The 16,119-nt window shown below is 35.2% G+C and overlaps 1 protein-coding gene across 4 annotated transcripts in view; it reads right to left on the bottom strand.

Moving 5' to 3' along the window:
* The window catches only part of NSMCE2 (NSE2 (MMS21) homolog, SMC5-SMC6 complex SUMO ligase), a 248,005-nt gene that overhangs the window by 156,751 nt on the left and 75,135 nt on the right, over window positions 1-16,119 (bottom strand). For all 4 annotated transcript variants that reach the window (XR_010021781.1, XM_063079746.1, XM_063079747.1 and 1 more), the window contains one exon: window positions 13,009-13,162. Coding sequence is in view for 3 of the 4 variants with exons in the window: in XM_063079746.1 (XP_062935816.1) it covers window positions 13,009-13,162 (154 nt within the window). In the remaining variant the exon portion in view is untranslated. The remainder of the gene's footprint in view (window positions 1-13,008; window positions 13,163-16,119) is intronic.

The raw sequence follows: 16,119 nt of genomic DNA, 5'->3' as shown, positions 1-16,119 counted from the left end.
TTTCTTACTCCCAAGATGTCAATTACTTGCTTGAATTCCTGGTGCCTAGTACAGTGCTCCCCATACAGTACATACCTGTTCGCTAAAAAAAAAGATTATGAGGCTATGCACGTTGGGGGAGAGGGCAGGGAGTATACATGAAATTTCTGTACCTTCTGCTTAATTTTGCTGTGAACTTAGAACTGCTCTAAAAAATAAAGTCTATTACCATTTAAAAAAAAAAGGGGGGGATGAAGCATGGGCTGTGTCTCAAGGACCTATGGGCTGGCTATGGAGCCATGTGGGTTATTTCTCAGTAAGGGCTTCCCTCCAGGGAACCATTTCTCCTTCCTCATGCAGGGTCCCTGGGTGTGTTGTAGTCTGGCAAGTAGATTGACATAAAATGAAGGCACTAACAAAAATTACATATACGTATATATATCTTTACACACACACATACATAAAAATTTGAAATTAAGTCATCAGGTGATTTCTTTAAAGGCTAATAAGCTCAAACAGCAGAGTCAGTTTTTTTCTAGTTGAATCTAATGTATATCTATAAAAGAATCCTAATATATTAAAGACCCATACAGCACTTGGTGATAGCTGCAGCTCCACTATATTTGCTTATAGAATATGTTTTCATCAGAGCACAGGGACAGGGCAGCGACCCTGGGAGGAAGGGGCCACTCCTGCCCATGTCGGAGGAGCGATGTGAACATCCCAGGTCACTGGCTTCTGCTGCTGTTCTGGGGAACCCCTTCCCCATCTACATCTCCACCTCCCTTTCTCCCTTCCTTCTCAGTGATTTTTTTGTGTCAACTGTGCTGTTTGTATTTTATTCCTTCCCCGCCCCTCTGCCCCCCCCCCTTTCACAGAGAAATAAAGGTCTAGAAATAGTTAAAAAAAAAAAAAAAAAAGCTATTCCTGACACTTCAGTTCTGCCTCCCAATCAAGAAAAGGTTGCCAAAACCAATACTGTACTGAAAAATGATTTGTTACCTTATCAACAATTATTTGTTCACATGCTTGCCAATTACAGAACATTCCTTAACTACTTTTAGTCTAGCAATATTTTATCCTACATTAAAATCTCTTAATAAAATGACTAATACACTCCAAGTTTGTTTCCTCAAGAATTCATGCTGATTAATAACTTTAAAAACGTAAATCCTTATACATTTTAAGTATATGTATAAATGAAAAATGATTAAAGTAAACACTTTTAACAAGCCAAAAAAGATCAGGCAACTAATATTTGGAGAGTGTGTTACAGTTTATAAAATAATTTCATATACAATATTTGATTTAATCCTTACAGAACTCCATGGGCTAGTTAGCATTGTTATTATTATATTACCCATACTTTACAGAAATGTAAAATTTCATTGATTTGATAAAACAAAACACAAACTATTACTTGATTGAGCCATAATCTGAACTAATACAGCATTTTCTGATTTCAAATGCCAGGATCTTTCCATGGCCTGCACAGTCTATCCTTAGCACTGTGAACATAAATAGGTGATTAAATAAATGAGTTGAAAAAGTTATCCAAAAAAAAAGGATTTAATGACTAATATAAATTTTAACAAATACGTGGCAAATACAGTATTTGAAGGACAGTACTTGAGCATAACAAATACATAAATGTGACCATTATTAATACTGTTAATAATGTATATGAATACACAACTTTGTTTCAGAGCTATAAAGAAATGTGCCTTATTCCCACCAAAATACTGTAAAGTGAGCAGATGCTAACTAAGTGCCAAAGACCAGAATGCAAGCTCTGTGAGCAGGAACTTATCTACTCTGTTTACTGCTGTACTCCCAGCATATTCAATAAACACTTGTTGAATAAATGAATGCTAAGTATAACATGGAGTATAAAAATGAGGCTCTCAGATATACAAGGATAAAGTTAGTTTATATTCAAACCTAGGACACCAAGTACAATTTAATTCATTAGGTAATTACTGAGTAACTTACATGTGCTTGTAACTATGCTAAGATATTTACTTAAGGATCTTCTCTTTTACATAATAAGCGGCACGAGATCTGGAATTGGTGTCAGATTTGTATCTTCTAGAGTGCCTAGCTAAGTGACCTTTAGCAGATTATTTATTTTTAACCCTTGTTTGTTCTTTAGCACCACCTGGGAACTTAAAAAAAAAATGTCTACAGGCCTATCAGACACCAACTAAATCTGAATCTCTGGGGTGGGGATTGAGCTCTGATTTTTCTTTTTTTAAGTAATGTGCACAGTTGATACTGATGCCCAGTGATGGGTTCTCAAACTTTGTTGTATAAGAGAATCACCTAGAGGACTCGTTAAAATTCAGTCACACCCCCAGGGTTCAGGTTCAGTAGGTCTGGGGTGTGTGTGTGTGTGTGTGTGTCTGGGTGTGTGTGGGTGTGTCTGGGTGTGTGTGTGTGGAACCCATGATCTTCGTGCTACAAGGCTGTGCTCTAACCAACTGAGCTAACCAGCCAACTCTGAAAATCTGCATTTTTAGTAAGTTTCCAGGTGATGCTGATGCTGCTGGTATGGGAGCCACTCTGAGAATTACTGCTGCAAACCATCTACAGTGTTTCTGAAATGAATTAAAGTATAAGTGTAGGAGATAAACAAATAGAGAAACATGAACATCACATGAAAAATTTAAATATAAAAAACAAATTAAAACTACAATGAGATACCACTCCATACTTACCAGAATGACTAAAATTAAAAACAAAACCACAAATAACCCATGTGCTGGTGAGGGTCCACAAGTGGAACTCTCACTGACTGCACACTGAAAAACAGCTTGTCAGTTTCTTATAAGTTAAAAATCATATATTTGCCATACAATCCCATGCCTGGATATTTACCCAAGAGAAATGAAAACTTACATCCACATAAAAACCTGTACATGAATACTTATAGCAGCTTTATTCATAATGGCCACAAGCTGGAAACAACTGAAATGAAATGTCCTTCAACTGGTGAATGAATAAACTATGGTGCATCCATATGACAGAATACTACTCAGCAATAAAATGCAACAAACTGCTGATACCAGCAACACCATGGATCAATCTCAAATGCATTCTGGTAAGTGAAAGAAGTCACTCAAAAGGCTCAATACTGTATGGTTCCATCTATACAATACTCTGGAAAAGTTAAAACTGTATGGAGAAAAAACAAAACATTGGTTGCCAGGGGCTGGAAATGGGGGGAGGCATTGATTACAAAGGGGAAGAAGAGAATTTTGGAGGGTAACAGAACTGTGTAGGACACTTCATCTTGCACAACTTCATCTGTAAATTAGGGCTAATAATATCTATCTACCCCATTAAATTGCTGTGAGGATTAAATGAGGTAATATGTGGGAAAGTGTTCTGTAAAATAAAATATGCCTTATAAATGACAGGTATCTATACATGCATTTTGCAAATATTTCTCCTCTTCTTTCAACATATTCAAAGGGACAACCCTTCTCTACAAGAACCATTAATGCCTTCTGATATTCCAAGGGCAAAGTGACAAGGCCCTGCCAAATAAACCAACAACAACATATAGTTAATAGAGATGATGAGAGTTAATAGAGAATAACAAATGATGAACATTAAGCTGCTTTTCACTGCATGCAGACTGACTTACTGACAGGCAGAGGCTGAAAGGGCACACTTAGGATAAGACTAGGGGCAGGGATAAAGCATCCACGTACCTTCTTTTATCTTTTGAAATCTTGGGGGGGAAAAACGTGCTTTTTGTTTTGTTTTATACTTATTTCTTTTCTAAGAAAATATCCTCCCAAGCACACTTGTCATTCCTAGCTAGTAGCTCTTTCTGAGTGAATTGAGGGATTACGTTTTTCTGATTATAAAACTATACAGACTCATAATAGAAAGTATAAATATACACATATTTTCAAAAATATGAGGGTAGAGGTAAGGTCAGGATAGAAGCATAACGCTACTACCTAGCAGTGTTTATTCTACAAATAAGTATTTTTTAAGTACCCTTTTCATATGTTTATTAGTCATTTGTTAATCTTCCTTTTGTGAAATGTCTGTCCAAATCTTTACTAATTTTTAAATTAGTGTTTATCTTTTTATTATTAGTTACAGTTCTTTATATAGTCTGTATATCTTTTGTCAGATAAATGTTTTATAAATATTGTGTCCCATATTTGTAAATATGTCCCAGTAAAATCTTTATCTTGCTCATTCATTTTCTTAACAGTTTGTCTTTTGTTGAGTTGAAGGTTTTAGTCCCGATGAAATTTACATACTTGAAAGCATATTTAACCTAGTAGCAATCATACTGAATATTCAATTTTGTATCCTGCTTTTAAAACTCCTAATAGCATAAGTATTTAGTTACTGAGCTTATAAAACTCTCCTCACATCATTTTTAATGGCTGTAAAACATTCCACTGTACTGATGTAGCATACTTTACTTAACTAGCCTTTTACTATTAGACATGTTATACTATGATTAATATATTAACTATAAATATTATAAGGGATGTCTTTTTGAATAAATTTTGCTCCATTATTTCAGAACATCTCCTTAAGGGAGATTCCCAGATATGGAATTCCAAAGAAAATATACTAGAATGGTAGAAAAGGAGGAGGCAGTGTATGTTTGCAACAGAGTGCTTCATCATCATCAAGAAGGAAGCCTTAGAAATGAAGCGTTTCCCCTCATATGTGAGGACATGAGATCCAGAGATGGAAACTTAGCTGCCAGAGGGGACACAGTCCCTTCATTACTCAGGTCTTTTGACTGCCATTTTCATGCCCTTTTTGTTATACCATGTAAATGATCCCAGAAACTTAAATTTAAATTAAATGTAGCAAGTTATTATTATTATTTAAATGTGTAAAATTATACCACTCTGCTTGATTTCAAATGTTGTTCACTAGCAATGCATTCCCTATCAGTGGCTCTGAATTTCTATATGCATGAGCTACAGTTTTTTCCCTATATAATTGTTGCCATACTGATTATATTCAATTATAGCTGGTTTACTTTTCTAGACCCAAATAATAATATTAACTTCATACATTTTATGTGACTTTAAAATTTCAGAATGGTTCATGATTAAACCATGTCCACTTGCTATACACAAACATATTAACACACCACACACTAAGTTGCCAAAATTCTATTTAAAGTCTTTTTCCAGAAAGACATCAAACATATGTCTTTTAAAAATGAAGTAGAAAAACCTAGAGATGTTTAATAACTTTGCCTGACACTCCTATTATACCTAATAATTACAAAACTTTAATCATTCCAACTTCACGAATTATAACTTGACAAGATAATTATTTTCCTAAGTATAAAGTATGTCATCTCTGGGGCACTTATGATTTGGTCTCCCTATTCTAGATTCAGGCTGCTTTCTGAGCATGGATGGCATCACAGTCTCTCAAAATAACTCACAATGAGAGGAACACCCATAGTTCACAGTTTGTGTTTAAACTTGCCGCTGACTCATTTTTCCCTTGATAACTAAACCTTTCTTTGCTAACTGTAATTATAGCATCTCTCATTCTAAAACTTACCCTTTCCTCATGAACGTATTTGCTATCCTCGTGGCCTCCTGACTGTGAGACACTGAGTAAATATGTCACCTCCAAGATTCTTATTAATATGGTGTTCAGTCTGCTAAAAACAGAACCTGCATTTTTCATGCATTCCTGTTTTGCATGTGGGTATTGTAAAGATTGAGCAAGATGATGTATGTGCAAGAGATTACTGTTATGCTTGAAATAAATTTCATGGAGTTTGTTCTAAACTAGTGATTCAATAAATATTCTACTCTTTTCTGTCATAACATAGCAACTATTCACATTAGAAATGCCATTCTTAGGTACTATATACTGATTATATTGCCAAACCATGGGATCTGGAAAAGGAGGACTGCTAATGTAATGCCTGATATCAGTCCTCTCAGCTTGATGAAGCAGACTCCCACAAGAGTCAAGAGAGTACAGCAATGCAGTTCTGTGATCTGGGAGACCTAAAAAGATCAAGTGAATGAAATGCTTAAATTGAGAGAAAGAAAAACACTAGTGTTTTCAAGAGTTGGTGTGATATGGGGGAAAGATAATGAGCTTTGGTGTTACCCAAACCTAAGTTTGAATTTCAGCCCTTAGGATTTTAGGCAAGTTATACTACTTCTCTTTGCCTATTTTCTAATCTAAAAAATGGATATAGCCAGCTTATAAAATGGTGGGAGGTAAATAATAATGTACATAAACACCATACCCCATGCATAGGTAGGCACTCAAACAATGCCCATTGTTATTCATTAATTCAATAAGCACTCATTAAGTTCCTTATGTACTAGACATTATGCAGAGCCTGGCTATGGCTTTTAACTATTTTCCAATACTAATAGGGCAAACCTAAGATGAATGCAGGGGTGTCTTTATTGCTCAGCATAAAGGACATGCAGAAAAGTTAATTTCTTGCTACAGAATAGCTCCCTGATATCTTAATGACCTGATTAAAACTCCACCACTACAGAATCGATCCTTTAATTTGAATTAATTTTTTCTTCTTTCTTTTTTCTTCACTTAATTATTTATTTGGTACCTCAAATCTGCTTTAAAATGTAAACATTCCTGGGAAGTAACAACTTTATGAAACAGTAGAGGGAGGGTAGCTACACCTCTCTCCAATGTTCTCTCTTCATCCTGGCATCTCTTCTCCTGGTTTCACTGCTTACCAGGTTTGTAACCTTGAGCATGTCGCTTTACCTCTCTGAGGCTGCATCATTAAGATGGAAATGATACCATTCTCAGCTACATTAATGTAAGTCAATATTTATAGAAAAGAGAAACTGTATGGGTAGAAGAAACAAGGAAGGCAGAGGGGAGGAAAGAGACACACGGAAGGGAGTCAGACAGATACTGACTCAGAGAGGAGGAAGGGGGAGAGAGGCAAATACACAAAGAATAGAAAATTTGCATAGAGGAGAAATTTCAATGAGCATAAGTCTTCAGGCCAGGGATACAATCCAGCCTGAAAAAGGTCAATCTTGGTTGTGAAATTGAGAACTTTCAGCATTTGCCAGCAATTAACAGTCACCCAGCAACTGAATGAAGATGGCTTCAACCCATCATCAAGGAAAACACAGAGACCAACGAAGGGCCACAGAGACGACAAAACCATCTATAGAAGAGGCAGCAAACTTAAGCTTTTATAACTCATTTACATGTTCCAAGCAGTCACAAAGTGAGCCATACTTTATGGTATTAATAACGGTATATTACTATATATACTACGTATTTGCACCAATATATCACTGTAAAGGGTTATATACACAAAATCATGTGTACTAACTTTTGAGCAGTCTAAGGAAGACAACATAAAGTTTTAACCTTTTCTGCTGATTTTAGGTCCCAACTCTACAAATGCTCATTTTTTCGCTCTACTTTTTCTCTTCTTTACTGACGATATATTACTGAAGGGAAAGGACTTTTATCATCAGATTGCCTTAATTAGGTTCTGACCCTCTTTTCCTAGGCAGCTTCTCTACTCTGTTAAATAATTCTGTTCTATAAATATTAACAGAGTTCCTAATATATGAGGAACAAAGGAATATAGAAATAAATTAGAAATTATTCTTGCCTTAGAGGGTCTTGTGCTTTAGTTCACTGCAGGCCACATCATTTGGATAAACAGTTATAGCTTATGACAAATTAAGAGATCTGTAGTTCACTGAAGAGTATCACGATGAAGTCAGCTTGGTCAACACTCTGCCCACTTTAAATGTACTCAACATATTTCTAAGCAAAGCTAAACGTTTTCCATCTTGGCACTAACTTTGTTTCTTCCTCATCTCTCTCTTTCCAAGTTTCAAAACTCATATACTCCTTCCCAGTGGCTAGTCTTCTTTATAACCATACTGTTCACCTGAATCTGGGGAGGGGCTTCCATACCTAGCCCCTTATCACAAAACCCCCATCTGATTTTTCAATAGAACCCAACAGGCCTCTACTATATATATATATATATATATATATATATATATATATATATATATATATATAGTAAAACATCCCCTTCTCTGAAGAAATCATAATCTACTGTCAGCTAGCCAAATTAACAGTAAAGTAAGTGGCTGAGACCTTTTGTTAAAGTTCCTCATAAGGCACTAAAACATGGTATCATGAGAGAGTAAAGCCAAAGGTCCCAAACTGATAATTTTGTTTGCATAGTGTTTTAAAAATCTAGTCACTGAAAAATAATCAGCTTGGTTTCTGGGTTTTCCAAAAGACCCTGAAGATCTGATAACAGTGGGTCCATACCTGCTCACAGCAATGACAGGCTGGCAGGGGTGACTAGTGTCTTCTGTAGAGAGGGCAGAAGCTCTCAGACATATGACCATTCTCCCAAAGATTCTCATGACAATCAAGGACCTGTGCTGTAGTAATACTATTTGCCTAGACCTTGTACTGGAGTTCCAGGAATACAGCAGTAAGCAAAACACAAAAATCCCTACCGTCATGCAACTACACTGGTATTGAATAGATGCTGAAGGAAAAGCTACCAACTAGGAATAGTAAAGTGACGGTATTCTAATGTTCCTGCAAAGGAACTCCTACTTAATGGCATTCTTGAGTGAATCTTTTTGTATTGGGAATGGCCACACCCTATTTTATCAATTTTGAGTTCTAGACTGGGTGTGCTTAAAGTGAATGCACATAATTACTAGATTACATTGTAAATTCCTATGTCTCTATATATGTCTGATACAAATATCATTGTCACTCAAAACGATTCCTACATTTCACTCATGGATTCAATTATCTCCATCTTATATTCTGCATAAATAATGACTTAAATATATTATCTAAATTTGTGGTGAATATCTTCAGATTAGCAAATTTTCATTAAAAAAAGACATGTTCTCCTTTACTTAATATTTACATGTACCAACAAAATTACATTTCATATTATTTTATACTAAAAATCTCAGATTCACAGTCAATTCTATTTTTGACCAAAAAGCAAAGCCTTTAAATTTTGAAAGTTTCTAAGTATCACTTATTTCCCATTGCAATTTCTGCCTTTGCTGATCTACACTGAAACCTATGATACCTGTTAATCATACAATAGGTAACTGAATAAAGAATGCGAGAAAGATTGCTTGATGACTTGAGAAAGTGTCTATACAGATGTGTTCTCACATTCTAATTAAGTTCTCCTGGTGTTAAAATTGCAATAAACCATGAGTTGTAACAGTGGAGACAGTTTACAGAAAGGAGGAGAGAAAATTAACATATTATTTAGATAAGTTAAAATTTTTTCATCCAAGAAAGTCTAGTTATGTCTGCTTTAAATCAAATCATATTGTTTATTTTATAGCTTAGGTTAGTAAGAATATGAATACTATTTAGGGGAAGCAGAATTATTTTCTATGAAATTGTTTTCTAACTCAGTTATTACCACCATCACTATCCTAGTCATCTTGTCTGGAAGTGTAAAAGTTATCTTCAATCAATCTTGATTTTGTATGACTCCAAAAATCAGAAGTAAGAAAAATGAGTGGTATCTGCAGGTAGACCAACCAGGCTCCTTGTAAGTGACTCAAACCCATGTCTTCTGGCTGCTCAGCCACATTCTTTCCACTAGGCTATACTAGCTCTTACTCAATAATAACTTAAGTCTAAAGTAAGCTTTCAGAGTTTATGAAGAGTCAGTATCTCATTTAATCTTGGTAATAATTCCAAGTAGTAAGTTGGAGCAGACTTAAGTATCTCTAATACACAGGACACTGGGTGTCCAATGGATAAAATGATTTATTCAAAGAAGTTGGATCTAATGCCTCATAATATCTATAAGACACAACTATTAAAAAATTATGTGCAACTAAAATATATTACCTTTAGAGTAATAATATCTTTAAATGAGTATAGTGTACCTGTTAGGTTTGTATTGTAGGGATGGTAAATACTAGACATCTGTACTGGCCATCTCCTTTCTCACTGTAATCCTTCAGCACACTCTTTCCTGCTGGGCTTGAAGCCGGTCTCAGAATCTTCCTGAACATACTGCTCCAGACAGCCCCTATCAATTTGACTGGCAACATTAGCTTGGCAGATAAAATCTGCATTTCTATTTTGATTATCCTCACTTAGGTCATATATTGTTTCTGATGCTTTTCTTTGCTTTTGATTTGATATGTTATTAATGGTTCTCAATTTATTTCGTGTTTGTACACATTGTCATCTCCAAGTACAGGGCTCCTCCTGCCTTTTATTTATTTCAGAGCCTCAACTACAGTGATTCATATACAATAGCTCTCAAATGCTCTGACCATACCCGGGACAAATAGACAGTATTTAGGGAAAAAAATCTAAAGTTTAAAAAAAAAACAATAAAAACTGTTCTTGTTTCTGAATATGGTTTGGTCAGGGGTCAGTAAACTTCTTTAAAGAGCCAGAGAGTAAATATTATAACCTTTGAGAGCCAGATGGTCTGTGACATAACTATCAACTATGCCACAATCGTGTGAAAGCACCATAGACAGTACATAAATGAGCGAGTGTGTCTGTGTTCCAATCAAACTATTTATGGACACTGAAATCGAATTTTCATACAATTTTCATAATTCAAAAAATATTATTCCTCTTTTAATTTTTTTTCCCCAACAATTTAAAAATAAAAAAACCATCCTTAGCTTGTGGGCCATAGAAAAACAGGAGGCAAGCTGGATTTGGCCCACAGGCCATAGTTTACTGACTCTAGCCTACATCTGGGGTTCACAAAATGAGAGCTTCTGATGGTCTGCAAGATCTTTTCAGCAAGTCCAATTACCAGTGTCTGAAACCAGATTTCCTTTGTATACTTCCATCAAAACAACTTATCACAACAAATATGAGGATCTAGCTGTCTTCTATTAAGCCGGAAATTGAAGAGATTTGCAGAAATGTAAAACAATGCCACTCTTCAAAATAATTTTTCTTTATGTTTGGAAAATATATAGTTATATTTCACATCAAATGCTGTTTATATTAACATGTAATGGGCTTATAATTTTTTTATTTTTTTATTGAAACATATTTGTAGGGCACAGATTTTAATATCAATACATGTGTACAAAATGTGATGATCAAATCAGAATAATTAGTATACTCGTGTTCACAAAACATAATCAATCTTTGTGACCTTTAACTAATTTCTCACTTATCCCCCTCCCTCTCCCTGAGCTTATTATTGTTTAAAGATTAATATTTTTGAAATTTGTTTTGATTTCTAATATGATAAATGCCTACAGAAAAAACTCACGTAAACAAAAATTCTCTGGGGGCTCTTGCTAAATTTTAAGAATGTAAAGGGAGCAAGAGACCAAAAAGTCTGAGAACCAGGTGCAGAGCTACAGATGACTTATCACTGCCAGCAGAGTGCACATAGACCTGCCCACCACATGAAGCCACCTGACAGAATATTTTAGGGGAAATAAAAGGGAAAGTTGTTTTAATTCCAGTGTTATAACATACAGCAAAAACTTACATGAGGAAGCATTGCTTTCAATATAAATTTACTTTGTCATAAGATTTAACTGTCTATCCAACCAATGTGTACTGCTGGCCTGGTGAAACCTGTTCTTTCTTTCTTTCTTTGTATATTAAAGAAACAATAACTGTGATTCCATCACTTATCATTTTGTTGAATTTTATGCTCTTAACTAGAAAGTGTTTCCCCATGTGTATACGATTCTGAAAGTTTTTATCATTTCTCTTATGGAATAATAATTTTGTAAACAACAACAGAGGAAGAAATTTATATTTGGGGGCATTTGTCTTTCAGTCTCTATTATAAAACACCTTAAAAATCAGGAATTATGATTTAATGCTAAATATGCCATAATTTGAGTATTGGCTCCAAGTAGTAAAATAAAATACATTTGGCTATTTTGACCAACACCAAAACTGAAATTCACTAGCATCTTTAAGATTAGAAAAAAAATATTATCTGTTTTGGGGATTATTACTCATTAGGGGGAATAGTGCAAATTACATTAGAAAGATTTTAGTTATTGTGATCTTCAATGAAGAACACAAATTAGCCTTAAAATATGGGGAAAGTGCTTACTGTTTAAATCTACAGTAAAAGCCAAAGTCTCATCATGATTGCAAAACATTCCAAATTGTGAAACTTAAGTTATTTGAAAAATAGACAAAAGTAAAACAGCTTCCTCACTCATTTTTTGAGATCTCAGCATCAATTTAAAGAAAATGCTTTATATTTAAAAGAAAGCCTATTTCAACATATGAATCCCTACACTGAGTACATATAAAGACATGAAGCAAATTTATCTCTCATATCATACAATAGTCCTGCTCCATGTGATGTAAGTGAAGGTGATAGGAAACTAAAGTTAAAAAAAGAAAAAGTTATTTGCTTCACAATTCAATTCTTTAAGAAATAAAAGAGCCTCAATCCTAAAAGAAGGAAAGAATGTAGAACTAAACAGATGCTAATGTAAAAAAATCAACTTACATAAAATTATGTGGATCACATGGAAAAACGGGAAAGACCATATGTACTTTACTGTGCAGAAAAGATATATTTGAGAAGAAAAAAGTCTTCTGAGAAAATATTGCTAATATTACTCCAAAGCAGCAAAACTAGAACCGAAGTACGGTTATTTTAAATCTTGGCACAGCAGTGTAAGATTTGAAAAATACCATTGTTATTTTAATAAAACAATTTTCAGTTTTATTTTGTTTTCCCAATTCCCCTCCCCAGCAGCGGGACAATACACGTAACTTTCTATAGCTGCTGGGGAATTTTCTTAACACTTTGTGGAAACTGTTGGCTTTCAGAAATGGATAGGCTGATATGAACCGAAAGTTAGACAAAAATACAGAATTGCAACAACAATAAAAAGCAACTTAGAAGGAGGATCAAGCCAAGCAGATAAGCAAACTTTAAAAAGTTTTTGGGGACTGTTCATCAAGTCAGTTCCCTAATTTCAAAAAGCCAAACCAAAGCAAAGCACATTGACTTACATTGTTTCTTTAGTTCTTTAAGCTGTTGTTGAAACTGCACAAATTTTTCATTATTTTGAAAGTCTGCGTCAGAATTCTTACTCTGTAAAGTCAAAAATTTCTTCTCCACTAATAATTTTAAGTCTGGTATTTTTTCTGGACGTTCTTCTTTTACCTAAGGAAGACAATAGAATTATCTTAGTTAAATGTTAACATTAACAGTGTACACAAAGTTTTTTTAACATTATGTTTATCTCATATAATTCAAATAAAAAGATAATGAGGTAGAAAACAGAATCTCCTGAACAAAGAACCGGAGAAGTTGGGATTTGTTCCAGAACAGACTACTGGGAAATAGCGGAGGGAATCATTCACTTCATCTACTCATCCTACTTTCTCTTTCTTAAGAGCCCTTCAATGCTCTTAAGATAATGTAATGTATACTGATAACTCCCAGGGGAAATCTCACAACGTGTCAACTCCACCGGAACCTGAGCACCACCACTTCCTCCTTTCCCCAGGTCCGTTCAGTCCCCTCTCCCACTCGCCACAGTGGCTATTCCATTCTTCCTTCTCAGCGCTCCTCTTCTCCGGCCCTCTGCGCCAGCAGGTAAGAGTAACTCCTATCTTACAAAGAAGTTGAGGCTTTAACCTTCCATAATTTCCTACCACAACAAGGAATAAGTGTCCTTCTTTGTTCTGTTCAAGGCTAAACTCTCAAACTATGTTCTCCCCTGACCCCCACGTAATCGAATTATTTCTCAAAACTGTAAAATTTTCAAATATGGAGAGAAGTAGAAGGAATTATACTGTGAACACTCATTCACTACTTCCTAGATGCCGCAATTAATATTTTGCTGTGTTTGCACTATCACATATCTATCTATCCCTCTATCCATCCTCAACCTTGTTCTTAAGTTTGATTGTAATTACATCTTCTTCAACTCCTTTAGAACAAACTTTCCTTCCCTATAGCCTCCTTCTCCAAAAACCTTTACACTGGCTCTTCAATCTCATATTTAAATGCAAACAATCTCTTATAATCTCTGTTCCCTCCCCCCGGTTATTTTCTATTTATATTCCAGCTCCTTAGGAAAAAAGGAGTCACTGTCTCTACATCCTCATCCTCAGGCTTTGGCCACTACAGTCAAGCTGCTGCCCTCCGCTGACCCCCTTCACTGCAAATACTCTCTTCAGGCCCTCCTTCATAATTGATCCCTTTCATCTCTGGCCCTTTTCTGATACTAAGTAGCCACCAAGCAAAACTCACCAAACTCTCCACTGTGCCCTGATATGCCTTAGAGAGATTCTGTAATATTCAATTGCTCTTATTTTTATATGCATTTTTCCCCTAATAAAAAGTAAACTCTTTGAAAGATGTCTGATTTATCACTGTATTTACTGCTAGTGTCTGGCACATGCTAGGTAATAATTGACATATGTGTTTCAAACAAATTAATCCTATTAGCATCAAAAATATGTACCCACTAAAAGCCAAAATTTATCAACTACTATTATTATTAGTAGAGTACACAGTACAATTTCTGGGCTGGAAGACAACTTAGAGATCATCTAATCTTGATCTACTCATCCCAGTTTCACAAAGAAATAAAATGATATAGAAAGAAGTTAAGTGACTTATCTTATATCATCCAATAAGTTAGAGGCAATGGTAAGCCTACAAGATAGATACAGAAAATTCTTGGCTTTTGGTTCTAGTCATTGGGATATATTTCTAATCTCCCTAAATCTGAGTATCAATGCATATGAAGTCAAAGATTATCTGTAACTTATGGCTCTGATTACCTTCTGTCATGGAGAAAAAATTATATAATCTTCTTTTGCTTAATTGCTATGCCTTTTGATTAGCTAAATCAAAAATAAGAATTAAGCATAAAACCAAAATGCCTAAAATTTATATTTATAGTACAGAGTGTAGAAACTGTTTTTCCCTTGTACTGATGATACTCAGTGCAGAATTCACCATCAAAGATAGTAGTGAAAAACACAGAGAGGCTTTAGTGATAAGTGTTATATGAAATTAAAAATTTAAAATGGGGGGCTAGCCCGTGGCTCTCTTGAGAGAGTGTGGTGCTGATAACACCAAGGCCACAGGTTCAGATCTCATACAGGGATAGCCAGTTCGCTCACCGGGAAGAGCGTGGTGCTGACAACACCAAGTCAAGGGTTAAGATCCCCTTACCAGTCATCTCTTAAAAAAAAAAAAAAAGAATTTTAAAAATGAATCCTTGTAAGGCTAAAGAGCCAATAAATCTCAGTATGGAAAAGAGAAAGTAGAAAGGCAATTTAATAATGCCTTATATCTCAAGAATAAGAGCTATTATACATGGTGACTAGCTATCCTCTACCTCTACACAATAGAACAAGATGAGACAAGTTCAATCAAAATTGTAGTACAAAAAGTTCAGAGTAGACCTAGAAAATAAATGGCTGGTTCCTCTGAAAATGATTATAGGTTCTCTTTCTGAATTTATAAAATAATATGGAGGCTGGCCAGTTAGCTCAGTTGGTCAGAGCACGCTGTTATAACATCAAGGTCAAGGGTTCAGATCCCCTTACTGGACAGGTGCCGAAAAACAAACAGCAAAATATAAAATGGACTCACATCCACCTAAAATTTTAATGGTAACTTTATAGGAAGACATTCAGATGAGCCTTCTTAAGGTCTTTGATCAGTCTGAAATAATTATGCAATCTGGGATGATCAGAAAAGCTCTGATCTGAACAGATGATAAGTAAAATTCAAATGTTCTTTTCCAACAAAGAACACACTCAACATACTTAATTTCCCTAGTTCAACTACAACCGCTGCTGGGGAGTTGGATAGAAGACTGGGTAGGCAGTAGGAGGGTGAGGCTGAAGGGGATAGGTATTTTGAGGCAGACAACATAGCAACCTGAAATATGACTAGGAAAACCTGAATAACCAAATTTAGTGAGTTGATGGGTTCCCCCCCACAATGAGAACCCCCAGAAAACTGTTGTAAAACACATAAATTCACTGCAGCAATATCTTCTCTGAAAGCTTGATGGTGCAGTTGGCATAATTATCCATTGCAAAGAGAACTTAAAGTACTCTAGTTATCAAAATGAAAGCATGGAAAATACTAAA

This window comes from Cynocephalus volans, chromosome 15 (assembly GCF_027409185.1).
Source record: "Cynocephalus volans isolate mCynVol1 chromosome 15, mCynVol1.pri, whole genome shotgun sequence".
NCBI lineage: Eukaryota > Metazoa > Chordata > Mammalia > Dermoptera > Cynocephalidae > Cynocephalus > Cynocephalus volans.
This window is presented reverse-complemented; position numbering and strand designations above follow the sequence as displayed.